This window comes from Drosophila hydei, unplaced genomic scaffold, assembly GCF_003285905.1.
Source record: "Drosophila hydei strain 15085-1641.00,03,60 unplaced genomic scaffold, DhydRS2 tig00008124-arrow-arrow-pilon, whole genome shotgun sequence".
Lineage (NCBI taxonomy): Eukaryota > Metazoa > Arthropoda > Insecta > Diptera > Drosophilidae > Drosophila > Drosophila hydei.
Window position 1 is genome coordinate 1,845,640 of NW_022045834.1, and position 19,643 is coordinate 1,865,282.

The 19,643-nt window shown below is 38.0% G+C and overlaps 1 protein-coding gene across 1 annotated transcript in view; it reads right to left on the minus strand.

Annotated features, from left to right (window-relative positions):
* Positions 1–6,920: 6,920 nt before the first annotated feature.
* The window catches only part of LOC111600346 (dual specificity tyrosine-phosphorylation-regulated kinase 2), a 44,478-nt gene continuing 31,755 nt past the window's right edge, over positions 6,921–19,643 (minus strand). The window contains exons 6-8 of the mRNA XM_023316413.2: positions 11,638–11,776; positions 11,400–11,571; positions 6,921–8,184 (exon numbers count right to left, since the gene is read on the minus strand). Of these exons, the coding sequence (XP_023172181.2) occupies positions 7,097–8,184; positions 11,400–11,571; positions 11,638–11,776 (1,399 nt within the window). The 3' untranslated portion in view covers positions 6,921–7,096. The remainder of the gene's footprint in view (positions 8,185–11,399; positions 11,572–11,637; positions 11,777–19,643) is intronic.

Genomic DNA, 19,643 nt, shown 5'->3' on the forward strand with positions numbered 1-19,643 from the left:
GCATCGAAGAGCGGCTCGGCTGTTGAAAGAGAAAGTGTTGCTGGTGCAACATGAGGAAATGCCATGCTCTAAGCCAAGTTGTCTTTATTTTTTGTTTACTTACTTCTTATTTGCACAACAAATGATATTCGCTCTTCGTGTTGCAGTCTTTATCGAACCAGAAACCGTTGGCTAGACAAATATGAAGCTATCTGCACAGATTTCGATTGCAGACGCCCCGAAATCACGTAACTTCCGTACTCGGAAATGCAGATAAGAACGCAAATTGAAGGCGTACGATTCGTAATACCCATAAATACCTTTTAATAGCTGTCCAAGCTAAATTGCAGACATCATCATTACCATTTACAGACCCAAGTGTCACATAGCCCAACAATGGCAACAAATATGTCTTCAACATTTCGGACAGATCATTAAAACTGCATTCCAAGCACACCACGATGTGTCTTTCAGCTGGCTACACTTTGAAGTGATTCATTTTTTACGTATTTTCCTCTCTGATCATAATTATCAAAAGTAGATGATTAATGTGTACCGAAGCTGCTGCTGCCGCTGCTGCTGCGGCTGCTGCTGTTGTCTTTCCGCTTTGCTATTTGGACAGTAGCTCGAACCTGATCCCGCTGAGAGATCTGCGCTCCAATTGATCAACATATTACACACTTACATCACACGCCGAAAATCGATGAATAATCGCTGCAGGTTGAGTTGATCTAGTTTTACATAAAGAGAAGGCGCAGCATGACGCTGTTGAACCGATCAACTGGATCGCTAATAATTGATGTTTCGCATTGATGAAGCTTGGCAACTGCCCAAAACTGAACAGTCATTTACGATGTTAGTTTAACCAGTATCAAGGTTACGTTAGCAGTCAGATGACAGTGAAAGTCAAGTCGAATGTAATCTAAAGGAATTTCGTTTTATATTTAATAAAGATTGCAGAAGTGTCTGGTTTTAGGCGGAATTAATGAAGCTATCTATTGATGCTTGCAATCAGAAGCAAAGCAGTTACAACTCAGTGAGAGCTTCTTCTAGATAAGTTTGTTTTCTTTAAGGCATTGAAACTTTAATTTCAAGTCTTTGGTTTATAACGTTGGTAACTTCAGTTCCATCACTTCTAAAAATTTCTTGAATAAAGATGTCTTTGACTAGATTACAACTAACGCTTTTTTGTATTAACTCCAAAGCAATTACTTTCATGACGAGATATTTTTTCTATGCTATTCTACCATCAGCGGCAGCTCGAATGTAATTGAAAGCAAAAGTCTGTTCAACCAGCTTGCTCCTATCTAAAACCATCTACTAGCTCCTCAAGGCATTCCTTAGCTTAGATTTGTACAGAATTTCTTAAGATATCGTCGCATGTTGCCTTCACTCATTCATTTTTCCACTCCCATAGATCGAATCGAAAATTTCCTTTTGAATGCCTCACTCCAGCTTTGATTTGGCCCTAAATTATCCAATTGATTTCCTCTTGTGCAACAGCTGGTTGGCCAGTTAGCTGTCAATCTGGTGGCCCTTATCAAAACGCAGCCTGGGCCACTCAACAAATTATGGCATTTGCTGCTTTCCAGCAATTATAGCAGCAATTTGCCGCGCTTTTGAAAAATTCGGCAAGCGACTAATCGACTAATCGACAAGTCCAAGTCAGACAACGACTTCAACGCCAGCTTTCATTAATAAATATTTTCACTTTCAAACGAAACGAAACGAGACGAAACAAATATTAAATATGCAAGCCAATGGCCCATTAAGTCGATGCCCAATGCAATTCTAGAGTTGGGCTAAACTGCAGACCCACCAGACAGACGGGACCCCCCAATCGATTCGAATCGATTCGATCTCCAGTTGCATTACATAAGCAGCTTATCAGCTTTTGCTCGGGTCACTCTACACCCTATAGATAGACAACGATAATGGCTTTTGCTTGATTTGACTGATTCGATGATGCCGCAGGTTGGCTTCAAGTCCAATGACTCGAGACGTTGCTTCTTTGTATCCGTTCGATGCTTAAATTTTATTTGATGGCTTTCTTTGTTCGGCAAGAAAAGCCAACGTGATAAGCTATAAAATCTATATGGAAAATACAAAAAAAAAGAAAAACAAACAACAACAAACACCTGTTTTTGTGCACGTTAATTAAATTGCCTTTGTTAGGCACAATAAATTACAAAATGAAAAAAGGGAAAAATACCAAAATTTCATTCAAGAAGTTTTCTCCGTTTTGTCTCAAGTGTTTCTAATGAAGCTCAAATTTCTGTGGTTGTTTCAGTGTAAATGATAAACAAACGAGATGAGATTGAGTTTTTTTAAATTTTTTATATATAGTTTAAGGTGTTTAATTTATTAATAAGTTAAGATTTTGAGACTAAACTAAACTTTGTTTAAGTATTGCAAAACTGAAATATATTGATTGTGTTCATCGTGTGGGCTGACTACATAAATTAAACTTGCTTAAAGTTTTGAATCTGCCAAAGTTCTAGCTTAAAGAAATATTTTATATTATATATTTATAAAATATAAATTATAAAATATTAATAGAATCTTTCTTCTATCTTCCATTTGCTTCTTCTTTTTTTAGTCTTTATTTCGCAGCTTTTGGAATTTCTCATTTTGTTTTAAGAAAATATTTTTAAAAAACAGAAATTTTATTATATTTTTTATTTATTTTTTATTTTATATTAACTGCTGTTAAGAATGTTAATTAAAGTAATATCAAAGCAATTACTAAAGTTCATTACACATATTCTGCAGAGAGTCATATTCCTGTTTATTATTAATTAAATAAACTAAACTCTTTTAAATATATGTATGTGTATATAAAAACAATTCTATTTAATAATAATAATATACCCTTCTATTTAATTATTATTTCTTATTTAATTTTACATTTAATTTTATTTATTTTTTTTTTTTTAATTTTTAATGCTTATATTCCTTTTAAAGTCTTTCATTTCGATATATGCACTAAATTTAAGGCAAATGCAACTCTGTCAAAGGTTTAAGTTTACATCTATCTATGGATTTAGTTTTTGCCTACATTGTTTAATAAAAAATTAGATAAGTTCGACAAGCTTCCACTCTTCTTAGCCAAACAGTTTTTAGTCATCCCTAAGCCCGCTTTCCATCAAGCGAAAAATTGCTATATTGACCTCAGTGCGACGTGACAGCTGAAACAGGCAGGTCGTAAAATAAAATTCATCTCTTTAATTTTTCGGCGTGCCCCACCTATAAATGCGTCATAAGAGGCTGCATATAAAACGAGATGATATAATACCAAAATATGCATATGTTTCCGTACTTGAGATTAACGTAACTGAATTATGCTTTGCTCAAGTGTGGGAAAAAGTTGAAGGCGGCCAATTTAGAATTAGTTAATTTTTTGGCATACGATTTCAGATGATTGCTGTGGGAGGGGTGACGGCAACAGCCAAGTGGCGGGGCAAGAGATTGATGAAAGAGTCAAGTCACAGAGGAGCCTAAGCCAAAGTCAAAGTTAAATAAAAACCACAGAAATCAAAACATCGACAAATGCCCACAAAGCAAAAAAAAACAAGACTAAATGCTGTGTACAGCGGATGGCAACAACAAGATGCTGCAGGGAGAAAGACTTTCACCTTTGCGTTGAATGATCAACGCGAGAAAGACAAAAAAAGAAGAGTCGCAGCAGCAGATAGAAGCGACGGCCTTCGAGTTGCCATGGACCCGAACTGGAGGCTTAAACGATAACAACAACAAGTGCCAGACGACGATGATCATGAAGATCATCATCGAAGACGAAGAAGAAGAAGACTCAGCTGAATGCTTCGGCTTAAAGTTTGCGTCAATAAACCTTTGACTCAATGAGAGTTACGCGTCGCGCTTATCACTCGAAGCGCTCAATGGGAATTACTATGATTATTTTGTTGTTGTTTTTCTTATTTGTGTTTGCCTTGAATCAGCGATCGTGAAGGCAACTTTTACTTTCCATTCCAGAATGAAGATTTTCCACACACACACGCACACATGTGTGATGCTGTGGGCTTATACTTAGAATTTTCGCTTTCTCGTCTTTTTCTCAGCGGATCAAACCCCCACGCAAAACACTTGTCAAGTGCTTCTCATAGTAAAAAGTGAAAATCATTCATGATCTTCACAGTCTGCAATTGGTACAGCTGTGCCCTAGCTTCCACTAGTGTTTAACAAATTATAAGCCATTAATAAAATCAGCATTTAATTTAAATTATCTCTTACAGATACCAAGAGCGAGGCACACGTGCGGCGGCTATTACACAAATGCTCATTTAATAGATGCACAAACATCAAAAACATCCATAATTCGGATATTGCATAACTCTAGTTACACGAAAAAAAAAACAAGCAGAAGAGCAACAACAAAATAAACAAAGTTTGCAACCAAAGCTAAATTAACAAATTGTTGCCCCAAAGGCTTTTTGCAAATGGTGTCAAAACGCTGTCCGTATCAAAAGAGACACAACTGGGGAAGCAGGTGAGCGAGCTATAACTTAATCAAAAATTAAGACAAAAAATTATATTTAATAAGCTGCAGGTTTTACAGGTGGAACAGCTCAGAGATTGGCAGCCAAGCAAATCTATGAAATGTGTGTGATATATAAGGAATATCATATAAATAAGTCTTAGCCCTAAAGAAATTTTTGAATATGTACTCCATTAGGCAACCCAAATAAAAAACCATCTTCAGTAAATAAATTAAATCTAAAAACGAGTCATAGACTTTGCTGTTTTAGTATATAAATATTAATAGACATTTATAAGCAGCAAATGCGAGCATACAAATGTAAAAACAAACTAGTATTAAGCAAATCAAATTGAAAATCTATGCAAAATTCAGTTATGCAGTGAAATTTTTGCAATGCCTAAAAGTATGCAATATTTTCTTAAATTTCTTATCAGCTTAACCCTTATATGGTGCCACGTAGCTCATACGAACCAGGAACTTGACAGCGCTTGAATAAGTTGAAGCCAAAAGAAAGCTTTTTCCTTGCCTGGTAAATTTAAAATTGAATAAAAATACGATTTTTTGAGTACATAATTTTTAATTTATTTTTCAATTATTGTAATTGTATTGATTACATATTGTTGTTGTTGTTTTCATTCTGGTTTCTACACCATTAAATATGATTCATTAATTAAAAATTGATATATTTGTTTATAATTAAATGTAATTTTTGTTTTTGCTTTCTTCTTCATTTCACATAATTTAATACTAAACTTTAAATTCGAAACTCACTTTGTAAATAAAGTTTTGCATTTTGTTTTTTGCTTTTTTTTTTTTAGTTTTTAAATTGAATAAAGATCATAATACATAAAAGAAAAAATGATATAGTAGTAATAGTAGTAGTAGGCAGAGAAATATATATATATAATAAGAACATAAATAATACATAAAATAGGCAGAAATTATTATGTATATATATAAGCTAAATCGCGATCTATATATATATATATATATCATTTATATATATAAACGTACGACGTTATCAAAGTCATGAGCAAAAGTTGCATTCTGTTTACAGTGATATCTAAAAGTACGCACACAAAACTTTGTTCATACGACAGTCTAGGCTCCGGCTTATAGAGAGTGGGAGGGGCGGGGAGTTATAATCAGTAATTGGGGAAGGGGAAAGGGCTAACATTCAACTGTCTCGTGTGTGTGTGTGTTTCAAACTTTGATTATATTAAAATTGTATTTATTTTTGTTTGTTTGTTTGTTTTTCCATTAATACGATTTACATAGAATTAGTTAAAGTTTCATTTCTTATATATGCTTTTTTGTGTGGTATTGGCAATAAATTGTTGTTTCTTTTCCTTTTCTAATCAATAATTACGTAATATTAGTTTATAGTTTATAGTTTATATAATATGTGTGTATACTCATTAGATTATGACATGTGTGAGTTGGACATATTCAATTACAAATCGATTCTGTATCGATCTTTATCGATATCGAAATCTCTTGCTCAAATTCTGTCATGCAAAATACAAACTTACGTTAAACTTGCTGTCAAACTTGACGCTCAATTGATATAGAAACTAATCAAGTTCTAGGCTAGAATGTTTCAGAGAGGCCGTCTATAACTATCTAGACATATATATATATATATATATATATATATATATATATATATATATATCTAGTCTATTTAATTAACTGGGGTATTTTCGATTTGATAATTTGGTGGGTCTATGAGGTTCCCTAGCAATTGGGAGTTTTCTTTTTTTTTGTTTTTAATATTTTTATAAAGAGTTCTACATTTGAGCTTTGAGTAGAGGATGATGAAACATTCCAACTTATATAAATATAGTCACGATGCAGATTTGTAACTAATAACAGCCTTGATACTGTTGCAAAACACATGGAAGCTGTATGAAATTGTTTACAGATTTTTGAGTCGATATACATATATATAGATATATATATAGCTAGTTTATGTTATACCTTTTTGAGGTGTATTATTTTTATATTATTTATGTTATATCAATTTGTTCGTGTTGAATACAGTTTTGAAAAGCTTGTTGAAGACGTTTGAATACTTTTGGGAGCGAAATACATTGTTGGGAAATACAAAATCATATATAAAGATGTATTTATACACATATATATATATATAGATATATATATATATGCATACTTTAGCTATGGCAGTAGCAATAAAAAAAGAGTTCAAAATCAAACTGAGAATACTGCAAGAGTGTTGCAAGTGTGTGTGTGTGTGTTTATATATATGAACTATATATGTATAACTAAATATAGATATCTATATTTCGTGGTTTTTTTCTTTTTGCAACCAGTTAATGAGGGACACACTTAATACACAATGCACAGACATAAGTTAAAGAACTAAATACCTACATGAATACATATATATATATAAATAGATATATATATAAGATTATATATATATATATGTATGTATGTGCTTAACATTTACAGCTAGTTTGGCAGGGGTACAACAGTGGCCTGCTATTCCTCCCGCAGTGCAGCGCATTGCTGTGGACGCCACTTCTAGCTCCAGAAGTCCATCATGTTGACCAGCTTGCACTTCTTCAGCTCGAGCTTGGTGGGCCGCGCCCTAAGTCAAGCACGCCCAAAGATCGCCCGATCGGAGACATCGCCAGTCGACTGCGAGTGCGACATGGCCACATTTGAGCCGGCACCTGTTAACGGCCCCACCTGCCCGACGCCCACGCCCACGCCCACGCCCACACCATGGCCGCTGTGGTGATAATGATGATGCGTGGCGGTGGCAATGGTCGCCGTGGATGCATTGTGATGCGTCACATTGTGATGGTTGTGCGCCAGCGTGGAGCTGCCGTATTTGCTGCTGCTGCTGCTGTTGCCATTGGCATTGCTGCTCGCATTGCTGTTGGTTGCGGAGTTGCCGCTCAGGTGCTTCCTGGTGGCTGCCGAGGAAACGTGGTGAGTGCTGCCACTGCCAACTCCGCCGTAGATGCGATGCAACGAATACTGCTGCACGGACTCCAGATCGGAGACGCTCGAGGTGATCTTTGAGCGCACGGCTACCTTCTGCATGCTGTTGTATTTGTCGCTGGCGCTGAGCTTGATGTCGGGCAGGTGTCCATTCGACTGGGCGTGGCCGTGGGCGTGGCCATGGCCATGGGGCTGACGAGAACTGCTGCTGGTAATGGACTTGGTCGTAATGGCCGCATTGCTAACGGCCGTGGTGCTCGTGATGGAGGCAACCACCGGCCCGTTGCCAGGCGAGATCTCTGCAAAGTTGTAGCAGGAAGACTTCTGGGAGACACTGTTCAGGCCCGAGCTGGACGAGCTTGTGGACATGCGGCAGCTGCGATGGCGGCTCGACGCGGATGGCTGCAGGAACTCGTGATGGGCCGCCTCATCGGGCGTCATGCGCTCCGCGGGATCCCATTCCAGGCAGCGCTGCAGAAAGTCTATGAAGTAGCGATCCTGACAGTGCAAAATCTGTGACAAGGACTTGCTGCCCGGCGAACGCTTGCGGCCCTTTGTGTTGGTTATGCAGCGCGGCGCATCGCGCGAGTCGAAGAACAGACGGCGACGGCGCGCCACAGAGATGAGCACCTTGGGCGGCAGGCCCAGCACCTCCATAATGCAGGCCAGCTGCTCGACCTCATTCTCGCCGGGGAAGAGCGGAAAGCCTGTGTACAATTCGGCCAAAATGCAGCCTGCAAGATACAAAATTGTCAATGTAATTAGTATTGATTTCGATAAGCTCTAAGCCATGTGCAGGCGGGCATATTAGCTGGCAAAGTATCGAAATATTTGGCTTAAAGCAGGTCGCACACTGCTGGCCGGGTATCTGCTAGTCGTGCACTCCCTCACTCTCATCACGCTCACTTGTCAGGCGTCAAGACTCAACGTCATTTAGCTGCAGTCATTTCGGCTGCCAGAGCGAATACAAACGACCTTGACTCTGAGCCTTGTCCGGGACAAACACGTGCTCGACTGCTTGACCGCAGGACACACAGCGTGCAGTTCATAGTTCAAAGTGCGGCACAGTTGAGCGACTCTGGGGCATTATTTATTTGCTGCTGCAAAGGGCCTAAGTGGCCTTTCAGGGCTTTGCAAGTGCAGCGCGCGCAATATTGATTCGATTGCCAAGGGACAAGCAAATGCATTGGCCAAACTTGATTTAGGAATGCGGCTGATGAGTCAGCAACTGCCTGATGAGTCAAGAGTGTATATATGAGAGATGTATGTGTGTCTAATCCTATATATATATATATATATATATATTAAAGAAAATATATATATATATATATATATATATATATATATATATATATATATATATATATATATATATAATCAAGAAAATATTAAGTTGTGCTTTACTTAATTTAGTTTTATTGCTGAAGTGTTTCATTGACTTTAAAGTATATCTAATCAAAACGCTTTGACTAAATCCATATTCTAAGAATATTTTACGCTACACATAAATTATGCATTTCACATTTTCTAAGTGTTTTTTTATATTTAAAATTATAATTTTTATTATTAAAAATTTCAACTGAAAATGAAGCTGAAGAGTGAGCTGTAGAGTGATTAAACCTTTCTGGTATGTCAATTAAATTATTTTAAATTAATTATTATATTTTAATAAATTTGAATATATACTAAATCAGTCTATTCTTCATTCTATCAACTCTAAACTCTCAGCTAAACAAGTATCTGAGAACACAAGATCTCAGCTAGCATAATTCAAGATTTAGTTGCATTTCCAATCAGTTTCAGTTAAGACCTAATCAGCATTAACTTGAACCTGAGCTCACTGCCTTCATCTCAGTCTAATTTCCATAGCACTCGCCATTCCTGCTCAGAATACAGCCAGCTCTGTCTATTAATTATATGCTATTCTGCCAAGTACACCCATTACTTCCATATCAGTTGAGCATGAAGTGCAGCGTCTCATTATGCTGCAGCTATGTTGCTGCCAAATGGCAGTGTTCAATTGCTGCACACGAATTTCAGGCTGCGCACAGACTGGCTGCAGCGCAGCCAAGTGTAAAAACACGCACTATGCCAATTAGCAGGAAAAGGCAACAGGCAAAAGGCAGCAGGCAGCAGGCAGCCTGCAAGGAGCTGAAACAATAAGATAGCATGAGCTATACTTTCAGCAAAGGGCAGCAGCAAGGGGGCTGGCTGGGCCCTCAACAAGTGAAGTTTATGTATACAAGAGCTGTGCCTGCCCCTTGGTTTAGCGCTGTGAACGCTGCTTCCTGTAGCGCCCGCCTTCGCCCTGCTGCCACACATCCTTTTAGCGGCCATTTCCGACTACGACCACGTCCGGTCAGCAGCAAAAATATATATCGTGAGCTATGCGCTTCGCACACACAAATGCCTCATTAAATGTGCACAATACGTGAGATATAATGGGCCTCTCAGTGTGTGTGTGTGTGTGGCTCTAATAAAAGCTAGCCTGAGTTTATTTTTAGACACTGTCCTCCTGACTTCTTTACGAATGAAAGCTCATGCGGGCGCTTACTTATTTGAGTTACTGTACTCACAGCAAATGGGTTACGTGTTGAATAATGTGACTCTTACAGCAAACAGCTAGGGGCATGACACCCCGCCCCACTCGTTTTATCTGTGCCACCTAGTATTATGTGTCAAGTAGTGAATGAGGGTAGCACGACATCACAGCAGGTGAAAGTAACGAAACTTTGCCTTTTCATATTTCAGCAAAATATGTATCTTCAAATTAGATTTTTATATTTAATACATTTTCAGCAGCCGTCAGTAGGATGTCTCCTTGATGATACCTAGTGATCATGCTGGCTATGCCATCTAATGGCTAGAAATTAGCTTAGAAAAAGCCAATAAAATAAATATTTCACTGCATACTCGCATGGGTTGATTGACAGAGACCGTCAACTATGTGTTGGTTTGATCCCGTTATATTCGTTTGCGTGTGTTAGTAGATTCGCTGCTATGCTGGGATACAGCGCTAGCAAAAAGGCATTCATCGACTGAGTGAACATTGCTGTTGAGGCAATTAAGAATATAACTGTAAAGCGCAGCCGACAATAGCGCTCCTGCTTTTGATCTCGTTTCTATGTTAGTACAGCAGAGCAAATAGTGTGGACAATATGCGAGTGGAAGTGAGACGGCTGCTATGCACCGACTGAGCATTGCTGTTATAGGATACAGCTATTATTCACAGCCGCTTTGCTTTTTATTTCGTTTACATATGTGTATTAAGTGAGAATGAGAGGGAGAGAGTGGCTGATTTCATATATATTTGTACCTTAGAGTGAGGAGTACAAAATGTGAGTGTTAGTTGTTAGCGCGGTTGAGTTGTCTGCGTCTGATTAATGAGATGATTTAGTTTATGCACGTCTGCTGATTAGATTGGCTATCTGAAATACGTGCGTACAAACGTGGTGTAGTAATGAATAATTATCGCTATTAGAATTTTATACAGTCGTCGCTTTCTGAACTTTCATGTCAATGGCTAAAAATGGCAAGCCCGACCATTGAAGCCATATAAAACCCATTGAAAAGTCGCACACTGCAAATGTCATCCGCATGACCCACTATTAAAAGGACGCCCATTTGATATCAAATACACTCGCACAAATGCCGGCCACATGCAGCGTGGCCATAAAACTGTGTATAAAATATTTAAGCGTTGTATATAACCACACCTGCACACACACACACGCACGTACACAGCGACACCCACACAGTTATTTATAGATGCAACGTGTGTGTGCTTGTGTCTGTGTGGCTATAAATTTGCCTGGCAAATGCAGAAGGGAAAACCATTTAAAAATTCATTTTCATTGCAACGAGGCCAGCGCGGGAGGCGCCCAGAGCAGAGATATTGCGAAATGTGCTTTAATTAAAATCAAGAGCCCACTTTCATTCATTGACTTACCCAAGCTCCACATGTCGATGGCCGTGCCATATTGCAGGCCCAATATCACCTCAGGGGACCGATAGAATCGCGACTGTATGTAGGTATAGATTTTGCGATCCACATAACACGAGCTGCCAAAATCGATGACTTTTATTGAGCTGCTGCCGCGCTGCTTCAACAAAATGTTTTCCTGTTCAAGTAAATTAAAACAAAAGTAAATATCAATACCATATATATATATAGTCTGTGTACTTACCGGCTTGAGATCACAGTGTATGATATTCTCTTTGTAGAGCAAACGCAGACATTTGACAATCGAGTTGCAGAAGCGTCTGATCAGACTCATGCTGAAGCCATTATAGTTGTTCTTCTTGATCAGCTCGTACAGATTGAGACTGCAAAGACAGGTAGATCGATTAAAAACATGACTCAGCAGTGCAACCCCAATCAATTGTTTACTCTAGTCAAATATTTGGGTTCCGGCATCAGCAAAAAAAAAAAAACAAGAAAAGGACGCCAGGCAAATGCCGGCCGCTTAAAGCCCACAGTCCTCAGCCCACAGCAACGATAAAAATAACATGCATTGAATTAATTTGCATTGCATGTCACACACAAATTTGGATATATGACGATAACAGCCAACAACAACAAAGAACAGCGAACAGCAAACTATGGACTGTGGGTGTGATCGAGCGAAGGGTTGTCAAATATCAAAACCAAAGGCTGAAAGACTTAGGAGAGGCAGAAGACGTTGCAGACAAAAAGCCAAAAAAAAATCCTAATATAAAATAAAACATGTCTGCAATATATTATATAATAATAATAGTATATTATGAAATGAATTAAAATAATATAAAATAAAAATAATTTAAAATTTATGTTTTCTAGAAATCAAACACTGTTCACGTTATATCATTATTAATGTTATATATTATATATATTGTATTTAGCTACTTCTAAATATTATTATTATATTTTAAATTTATTATTATTATTATTTTATATTATTTTTATTGTTGTAACCAACTGTATATTTAAACGATATTTATAATCTTTAACAAATTATTATAATTTCTTGTTTTTCATATATATTTTTTTCTAACCTATTCGAAAAGTTTTTATCTTTTTTCTATGAAGAGAAAGCAATAAATTTCGCTCCAACTCATGTGAGTCATGAATTATAATAAAAAATTAACATTTTCTTTGTTTTTTTTCTTTTGATTTACTTAAAATCCGTATATATATAGTATATACTGAATATCTGCCGAGTTCCCTAAGCTCCATTAGTATTGTAAATATTTAAGCTGCCATTCGTATATTCATATATCCATTCAATTTAGGGCATACTGATTTCCTTGAAAGTATATATATTCTGGAACAGAAATTTTTTAGTGGAACTGAGTCAATCTAGCCATGGTCCTTTTCAAGTAGCAGCACAGATTTTAGGGTATCTCTGAGTCACTCCCGACTAGAGCAGTCTTACTTAATGTATTTGGAACTGATGGAACCCTGACTTCTTTTATTCAATATTTATTTGAGCACAATTTATACTATTCTTGCCCACTGTGCACAGTCATTTCCAATTGTATTTTTTTTGCTCACAATTTGTATTTATTTTTCTGCACTTTTTTCGATTTTCAGTTTTTGCGATTAATTAACTGATAACAAGGCTGTTGTTGTTTTTTTTTCTGGTCTTTCACTCGTTTTCTTCTACTCTTTTTTGGCCAATGTCACTGCAACCAGTTTTTATTTGCGGTTCGGGTCACAACTATTTCCAGCTGACTGCGCTGCTCAAGTTTTGTCAATTTTTTGATGGCTGACGGATTTTTGGGGCTTTTGCGTAGCAATTGATGAGTTTTTGGCTGTCCACACCACATCATCATCATCATCATCATCGTCGTCGTCGCTGTCATCATCATGAAGTGTTCAACCCCTAAACTGCCTGTGCTTATGAAGCTCCTATCTCCTTTTGATTGGCACACATATCACATTTCACAGCCCTCGCTGCCTTCAGTTATGGAACTTTGCTGACCACACAGGCGTTCAGTTCATTCATGCCGTCATTTCCGCTTTCGTTTCCCATATCTGCTCTGTCTATACTATGTATTTTGACTCTGCCCGGTCATCTTCTATAAATGCCATCAATAACTTCATCAGCAGCCGAGCTGAGCTGAGCTGCTGCGACATGCACTTATTACTGCACTGCTCTGACCTAGAAAGTTGCCAGCCCGAAGAATGCCAAAAGTAATAACTGCAAATGGCAGGACATGCCAGGATAAGTTGTATATGATTTGTTGGTGTGTGTGTGTTTAAGTAGCGCACTTGGATAATCTGCTGAAATTTGAGCTAAGGTTAAATTGAGGCAAGTAGCTCTGATGGAAATATGAATATGAAGTGAACTTTTGTGGCAGCTTTCAGAAGAGATTTTTGATTGAAATAAGCTGTAATGATTTAGCTGTTCATGAAAACTTAATTAAACTAAATAGTATCTTTAGTTAACTGCTAACAATAGCTGGCAAAATAAATAACTGCTTTAGCGAACGTGAAGCCAACTTCAAGCAGCAGCCTCAAAACCGATTCAATCCTGTTCAAGTCTAAAAAGCAGCTTAAATAACACTTCAAGTAGGCTTTGCTGCTACTTGCTCAACAACTGTCTCCACTTGCATAAATTTTGATGACGGCTGTTAACATTTCGACAAGCTCATGGCATGCTCAACATGTTGCCACATGTTCTAAGGCCTAATCCAATTAAGAAGCGTTTCGTGCGCTGTCAGGCAACAAAGCTGAGCAGAAGAAAGAGCGAGTTTTTAGAGCCGTTAACGATGCCTACAGCTTATGGGGTTAAGCTGCGGCCTTGAGCTCCAAACTGCCAACACGGCACACACACATGTGTGAGAAGCAAGTTTAAGGTCGCATTTAAAGTGTGAATCGCTTTAAGGGGCGTTGCTGTTGTTGTTGTTGGCCAACATCTATTGATTGACGTCGCATAACAAACCAATAAGAAAATCATCAAAATGTCATAATTTCAATCGAGCGAGCAAAAAGAGCAGAGCAACTGCCGTCGACTGGCATATTATAACTGCATTATGACATGCCACATGACTATCGACGACACGGCCAATGCCAAGAGAGAGACAACAACAGAGGCACAGAGCGAGAGAGACTGAGTTAGTTGTTCGTGAACTTGAAAATTGCTCTGGTTCTGGCTCTGCTACTATTTTCGCTCTCTGGCAATTTGAGTTGGATTTGGTAATTTGATTGATTTGCCAGCTGCTTGCAACATGCAACTGTAACGAGCCACTAATGCAGGCATTTAGCGCCCCAAAATGCTACTGTCTAAACCGGAGCAGCAGTCCTCCCCAACGCTCCATAAACAACTAAACAACATCAACTTTCGAAGGTTGCTTCTGGCTGCAGCATAGAACTCGCTCGGCTTGCCTACTTTTCGGCGACCTCTCAATTGGCCGCAAAATGAATTCGTTTCGCAACGCAAAATGGTGTCAACAAAGTTTCGACTGCACAAAAATGGAAATTTGCATTTTTTCTGGCTAGATCGAAAGTGAAAAGTTTTGATTGACAGCCGAGCCGGAAGCAATGGGCGACAATTGAGGCTGGCCAAATGTGAGCGCCTATATGGATGAAACTGGGCTCGAAAGGAAGCTTTACTTAGAAACAATGGAATGATTTTAATATTTTTTGTGTTTTCCATTTCAGTTCAATTTGCTGATTAAATTGTTTCAATATATAGCTCCCTTTCTTGTCTGCAGCTCGCCTTAGCAGTTCACTTTAGCTATTAACAGTTCAGCAGTTCACTTTAGCAGTTTACTTCGCTCTAGCTCTTCACTTTAGCAGTTCACTTTAGCTATTAACAGTTCGCTTTAACAGTTCACTTCAGCAGCTCACTCTAGCTCCTTAATTTAGCAGTTCACAGCAGCTATTAATAGTTCCCTTTAACAGTGCACTTCAGCAGCTCGCTCTAGCTCTTCACTTTAGCAGTTCACTTTAGCTATTAACAGTTCGCTTTAACAGTTCATTTCAGCAGCTATTAATAGTTCCCTTTAACAGTGCACTTCAGCAGTTCCCTTTAACAATTCACTTTAGCAGTTCACTACAGCAGCTCGCTCTAGCTCTTCACTTTAGCAGTTCACTTTAGCTATTAACAGTTGCCTTTAACAGTTCACTGCAGTTCATAATTCATTTGGCAATTTTTCATATTGCTCAGTTCATGTTCAAGTTCATGAGCAACAGAACACAACGAATTATTCGCATCCAATTGAAACGCTCAGCAAATATTAAAGATAATTATCAATCCATATTTAAACTGCATAACTCATTTAGTTTTTATTACCCATTATTCATTAATCCCTAAAGAAATTTAGTAGCTAATTTTAATGAGCAATTTATGTGAACTTCTCAGACAACGCTTAGCCTTTCAGCCCTATTGACTGCCTTCTTAAAAAGTCTTTAATATAGCAATTAAAGCTTATGGTTGAGCGCCGGCAGGCAGTAAGCTAAAGAGCCGTTATCCCTCCTAATCCCTCCCTCCCTTCCTCTTTTGTTTGGTTTACTAATTAACGATGCTGTCCGTGGTTCAGCGACAACGACCTTGATTTGGTTAGACTAAGCGCCCGACTGTCCGACATTGACTCAAGGCTGAATTTCCCTTGCATATTTATGTGTGCGACTCGCATTTTAATTAGTGCAAAGCAAGTCGCTGCCTCTTTTTTCGCTTAGCACAGCCTGGCACTGGGTCGAAAAGAACGTCAAATAAATACTAGACACAAAATATTTAAAAAGATTGCAGTGGAATCAAATGAACATGATAAATGTCTGTTGACCTTGGCGAAAGCCACAATGGGATACACTCAGAGAAATGTCAATAGTTCTTTAGACAAATCCAATTGCTTAGCCTTAAGACTTGATTGAAGTCATAGAATTTATAGGTTGGATAATTAAAATATTTTTGATATTATAAAAACATTTCATTTAAGAAATACAGAACTCATTCGTCTGGTTATTTTATAAATTTAAAATTTAAAATTTATATGCAATATATATATTTTTTTTATAATTATATTTTTTCTATTTTATTTTTGGTTTTTTTTTATATATTTTTTACATATATTTATTATATTTTTATATTTATATTTTTTAATTGACATATTTTTTAGATTATTATTAATTTATATCAATATCAATTTCCTCCCTGCTCTTTGCAGTTTCAAGGATCTCTTCACTTATATATATAAAGATATATCGCAATTTCAGCGAGCGAATAACAAGCTTTATGCCTGGCAAATGTCAATTAGCGGTAATTACTGTGCCACGGCACGGCATAATAATAATAGTAATAATAACCTACATCAACAACAACAATATCAACAGCAAACACCAGCTGTCAGCCAGCCACGCCCACGCATTCCTGACCCTCCTTTTACTTTGTTGATAGTAACTTAATTCCCAGTTGCTCGCCGAGCGCGCTCTCTCTCTCTCATTCTCTCTCTGTCTCTGGTAATTGCAATCTACACGCTAAGTGCAAAAATTAATTTACAAGAAAAAGCCACCATTTGCAGGACTCAGCTCATTTGCATATAGACTAAGGGGCGGCTGCCCCATGCCTACCTCTCCTTCTGCAGCGCCCCGCCTGTCCCTGGGTCGCTCATTTGCTGCGCATGCTGTGCTTTTTAATTAAAAATCTCTGAATATCCAAAGACTTGGACGCTGCTCAACGCCTTGTCACAAATGGACGATTACATGGCTCTTGACAGCATATGAAATGCATATGAATATGCATATATATATATATATATAGCCATAATATATATACATGATTCGTGTTGATGGCATGACTTGAGCTTTACAATTAGCTAAAAGTTTACAAGCAGCTTTGTAGAATATTATTTGAGAAAAAAAAAATAAAATGAGAAAACAGCTATTAATTTAAAGAGAGCTTAACAAGAGATTTCAGTTTATGCTTGACACTTCACTATTAATCATGCAGAACAGAGCTCTAGAGCAGAGAGCTTTTGACTGCTTAGAAATGAGCTTTTAAAAATCACTCAATGTGCTTACAATTTCAAGCGAGCTTAACATGCAGCAATAGCTTTTGCTTGAAATTGTTGAAATTTAATTTTAATTTAATTGAAAAAGATTTTAACTAACCAAAAGCGAACTTTTAGCTTAAGTAAGCATAATTTCTTAAATCAAGTATTCAAGCTAACATCTTAAATTTCATTATAGGCTTTGATGTGCTTTAACAATCAATCTTACAGTGCACTAAAAAGTCACTAGTTAAAGTAACTTTCAGCTTAAAGAGAGCTTTATAAAAACTTAAAGCTTTTCTTAATCTTATGCACAATTTTTTGTTTAAGCCCAATTAATCGTGCCCACAGTTTGATTTGGCATTTTCCTTAAGCTACTGTCATTAGTTTACACTTTAGCTTAAACCAGTGACAGCTCATCTATATAAGAACATGATTATCTCATCATGTGCAAATTGAAAAGAAAAAAACATTCAAAGACCCAAGACACCAAAATCTTGACACATGGCCCAAATGGGCAAATGAGCAACATTGGGCAAGTGGAGCAGGCACTCTGCAGCAGCAGCAGCCAGAATTTATGGCCCTGACACCCACAGAGACCGCCAATGAAATTTGGCCATGACAACATCGTTTGGCAGCGTCATCTACACAATATGCTGCATAGTTATGGGCTGAGCACAGTGTGACCATATTCTATATAGATATATATATATATATATATATATATATGTGTGTGAGTGTGGCCATCTTTGGCAGCTCATTTTATCGCTGTCGCTGTAAATTACGTGTCCGCAGCACAAACACGCTCGAAAGTTACGCCAAATGGACTCGAGAGAGCTGCAAGAATACGTGTGGCAGGTGGCAGGATCTAAATGTGTGTCGGTGTCTAGTCGGACCTTGTTCCTTAACATGCGCCCCGCCCTGACTCATATTACATATTTGCACTTATTTGCCTGCCTCTGCTCTGTGTCTATTTCACATTTGCGAATTTACTATGAAAATTCGTTGAGTTTTTCCTGTCAGCATTTCCGCAGCAAAAACATGCTAATTAGGCTAATCAGCTGGCGGTTTTGAGTGTATGTTTATTTTATTTTATTTTTTTTGGCCCTTTAGAACTAAGCCCTGCCAATTAGAGAAGTTTAAGAAGCAAAAGTAATGCATGCTCTAATTGCAATTGCCGCAAAAATTAGAGAATTTCTGTGGCAAGCGATGCTCAGCGCATCGAGTTGACGTCAATTGAAATGGAAACTAGCTGAGCTTGAGTTCATGTGAAATACCTAAAACCTATAAGAATTTGCATTCGTGTCGCTCCATTTGCGTCTCTATTACATCAATCATAGAGCACAAGTTTCGCTGCTATTTCCGGCAGGTCGTGAATCAAGCGCTAATCCACTTAATCAACTAACTCAATTTGCGAGCTTCAGCCCAAAAAGGAGGGCAAGAAAAACAAATTAACATGGGCAAAATTCAATTGCGTGCACGTAAATTTAATTACGTTAAACTTGGCCGCACAATTTTGTTTACTCGTTCAAAACAAACTTTAAACTTTGCCGGCAACGAGGCGATTGTCTTACCCTGAAGCCCTCCTGCCCCACCCCTCTGAATACTTCTGAATATTTCCATGGTCAAACCGAAAGACGCTAAAAGTGCGCAGTCGAGCAGCTATTTCGCGGCTAATTAGTGCCAAAAAGACCAAAATAATTAATTAACTTTTTGCATGGTAAGCTATTTAAATTGTTGTTCGATATGTGGGGACACAAGCGGCCGCCAGATGGCGTGCTTTAAAGCCATTGCAAGGCATCTCGTATCGAGAGAATTGCGAAATGTCGCAACAAGCCGGGTTAACTGCAATTAAGACCAATTAAACGGAAATGCCAGGCAGCCAGGTAGGTAGCTTCACTAGGCAGAAGACACATGGCAAGGGGGCGTGGCTTGAAGACAAGGCAAACAAGTCAATGGCTAAGAAACCATGACCTTCAACAAATTGTAAAACTTTGCTTTCATTTTTTGCTGCCTTTCGTTGCTGTCATATTTTCTTCTTTTTTTGGTATCGCGTGCTGCCATATTTGCGTTGCCAGCTGTCTAAGCTTTGACATATGCAGCAGCGAGTCCATGCCATCAACACCTGATATGGGGCGGCTGGCTGTCTATCAATTAGATTGCGATTTTATCGCAAAACAACAACAGGTAAATATCTATAGACACACACGCACGCTCGCAC